The 3,457-nt window shown below is 34.6% G+C and overlaps 1 protein-coding gene across 1 annotated transcript; it reads left to right on the forward strand.

Annotated features, from left to right (window-relative positions):
- Nucleotides 1-6: 6 nt before the first annotated feature.
- LOC124892423 (tryptophan synthase alpha chain, chloroplastic-like) lies at nucleotides 7-3,457 on the forward strand. Its single transcript, XM_047403705.1, has 3 exons — nucleotides 7-1,040; nucleotides 1,725-1,802; nucleotides 2,450-3,457. The coding sequence occupies exons 1-3, from the start codon at nucleotides 933-935 to the stop codon at nucleotides 2,558-2,560; spliced, it is 297 nt and encodes a 98-aa protein (XP_047259661.1). The 5' UTR covers nucleotides 7-932; the 3' UTR covers nucleotides 2,561-3,457.

Genomic DNA, 3,457 nt, shown 5'->3' on the forward strand with positions numbered 1-3,457 from the left:
TTGACCTTTGATGACACTTCTTCTGACTTAGTTACCCTAGAATTCTGACAGTTGCTTGAGAAGAGAGATACCTACGTTAACCTATAGCTAAATGACCTTTTTGATGCTCAAAACATCTCTTATTTCTTTCCTACCAAATGGTCAAGATAATGCAAAGATGTAATAGTCCTCCACATTCTTAACTTTTTGATTCCGCCAGCAAACGAAAGGATCTTTGAACTTTTGAGTTTCCTTCCCACCATATAGTGATTTTGTTAATAACATTTGGATGCATGTCTTATCTTAGGCATTCTTCTTTCTTTCCCGTTCTTTGTTATATATCTCACTAAACGTGTGACTTTTTGGTGCAACCATGAGGTCCCAATTAGCATAGTGATTGGGTGAGATTTGTAAAGAAGCATATTTTTGTGTAGATTCTTGACTTTTGATATTCTTGTTTTCCCACCAAAAAAATGATTTTATCTTAAAAATATATGCACTAAATGATTTAGCTAGTTGAAAATCTTCTTTCAAGGACCTAAGAGAAAATTTATTTCGTCATCCAACTTAGTAGATCTGATAACAATCTGGTGGTGCTCCTTCGTACTGCGGTAAAGATGCGTCATGGGTAAAAGCTTAAAAGATAACATAACCTTCATATGTATATGGTAATTGGAAAATGATATGTCCCAGGGCACTTGGAACCTTTTCTCCTATAACATTTGTAAGTGTGCGGGGCTCAAATCATGAATTGGTTTTGATTGGTATATCAGTGTATATTAATTTACCTAGAAAGAATTGCAGATCTGCGACGATTGAGTTTTCTTTATATCTATTGTTGCATTTCCAATACGGTGCTGATAATGCAGTCTCCATTCATGCCAGTGAACTACCCTAATTTGTACATCATTCTTTTTTATGTTTCATGGTAGTAGATAATTCTTTTTTTTTTCATGGTAGTAGATAATTCTGTGTTTTTTTCAGGACTCGTTGTTCCAGACGTTCCTCTAGAGGAAACTGAAATGTTGAGAAAGGAAGCTGCTAGGCATAATATTGAATTGGTTAGTTTCTGTGCCAAATATCTATCTTAATTTTCAACTCACGTGAGATGCCCCAAGGTTTTGGCTCATTGTTTTCTTCATTAATCTGTTTAAAGAAGCAAGTCATTCATCTCAGATATGCAGTTAGTTTTATCCTGCTATATCTTCTACATGATGAGGTAGCAATTTGCTTACTCTGTAATCCACTCCGAGACACGAGTAAGTGCTTGTCTGTGATCTGCTTGTGCACATCCTTACATGTGTTTAGGACAATAGCATGCAATGATTTACTTGAAAGGAACATTCATAATCTGGTTTCAATGCATCTGATGTCTTTGGAATTTAGAAGCATTGACATTTTCAATCAAATTATGAGACTCTTCTATGTTTTATGTTGCATGATTCTTGGAGTGCACGGGATTACGGACTTGTAATTTCTTTGTTGTAGAGAGTGGACTTCTATCTCTATATTGATGATATATTTATAAGAATGGTTCACATTTTGTTCGGCTTCCTCTAAACTTGCAAGAAGTTTCAATTTTGTTTTGCTGATTTTCCTTCTCTTGCTTTTATTTTCATGCCCTTCGTGTGCTTATGTAAAGTAACCTCTATGTGAATGCTTCGTGATATTTCTAGGCTTGTTTTCTTTGTTGGCTTGACCATATAATATGATCATTCACCCGCTTAATTTGCCTTCTGGTTTAGGTATTGCTTACAACACCAACTACTCCAAAAACTCGCATGAAAGCCATTACTGAAGCTTCAGAAGGATTTGTGTATCTTGTATGATTTCTCGTTCTCCTTAAAATAGAAAGCATCTTTTGACCATTACTACTTTTGCTTACCGCAAGGAGTTCCAACATTTTGAGATTTTGTTATATGTCCTATCCTCCCTTTTTGTTTCCTGGGTTTCAACTTTCAAGTGTAATTTATTTCACTTTAACATTTATACACGCATGGTAGTAATGGTCCAGATTCTCCTTAGTTGGTGGGCGCTTGATGAATTTCTCTTTACATATCAAACCTCCTCGATTTCTTTCCCTGTAACACGTGTTAAATACTATTATTATGATTTTTGCATCACTGTTAATAAAAAATGGCTTTCGTAAGAGAAATAATATTCATATGAATTTAGCTGGTCAAATTAAACAGCGGATTGAACAGAACAATATAAATGTACTTTTAGCAGGAGAATTATTGGTTTAGAGCTTAGATTAAACTTCCCGATCTTTGTAGTTTCAGCTTCAAAAATTTAACAGGAACCTAAGATCCACATGTACTAACATGTGAGAACATGAAGGATTGAACCTCTATTTATGGATCTTTTAAGTGAATCTCTTCCTTGTTCACTTGTGATAGACTGATGTAGATGCTAACCTCTTAATTTCACTTCTCACATAAAAGTTCATCATTTAGTCTTTAACTTTCAGGTAAGCTCAGTCGGAGTTACTGGAGCTCGTGCTACTGTGAGTTCTAAGGTTCAGTCTCTCCTGAAAGACATTAAAGAGGTGCGTTTTAAGCTTCTTATATTTCCCTCATAGATCCTTCGTATCCTTGATGCTAAGCTGATATATCTTAAACTCTAATATACTGTGATGGCCTTCAAAATTTGGTATGTTGCGGAAAGATACAACACTCAGCATGCTACACCTTTCCTCGGATTATGCCAAGAACAATGATGAAATTTCAAACTCTTAATTGCACAGTCAATTGTGCGTCACTAGCTTTTCTAAACTTCAGATATTTGCTTCTCTTTCTTTCTTCCGAATTTCCATCCAAATGATCATGATTAGCTAACATTCAATTAGAATCCGCAAATCCTCTTTTTTTTCCCCTCAACTATTATTGATATCTATTTATTACTAACATAAAAAAATTACATCATTACAAAGTTAACCTTACTAATGGTGAACTCTTTTATTTGACAAGCAAATTAATATTTCATTGAGCCAATAAATTAAAATTGGACACTTCATCAAAAAATAAATAAATAAAAATTGGACACACGGTCACTTCCACCAAACTGCCTGCACAATACAATAACACTTTCCATCTTGATATTTTTATCACCGTTGATTCATCATTGCTGTAAACCATTTTTATCACCTCAAATAATCCCTCTCAATTTTCAATTACTCATTTCTCACGAACAGAAGCAAAGAGACTTCATACAGTCACATGTACTCACACCAATTCCATTTTCAGAAACCTTCTCTGCTATTTCTACCCAAACAACTGATTATACAAAGGAAAGAATGAACGAGAGAGAAGGATAAATCACTACTTCTTTGATCTGTTTCTTTTATTTCCACCTTTTTGATTGATCATAGACAAAGCATTAAAGGAGTTCTCCATTGCCTCTTCCATTCTCATAACCATGTTCTCGTTTTCATCTAACCTAGGGAGAGGTCTCTGGAATTATCCTTTTACTTAAATCA

The sequence above is a fragment of the Capsicum annuum genome, unplaced genomic scaffold, assembly GCF_002878395.1.
Source record: "Capsicum annuum cultivar UCD-10X-F1 unplaced genomic scaffold, UCD10Xv1.1 ctg47178, whole genome shotgun sequence".
In the NCBI taxonomy this organism is placed as follows: Eukaryota; Viridiplantae; Streptophyta; class Magnoliopsida; order Solanales; family Solanaceae; genus Capsicum; species Capsicum annuum.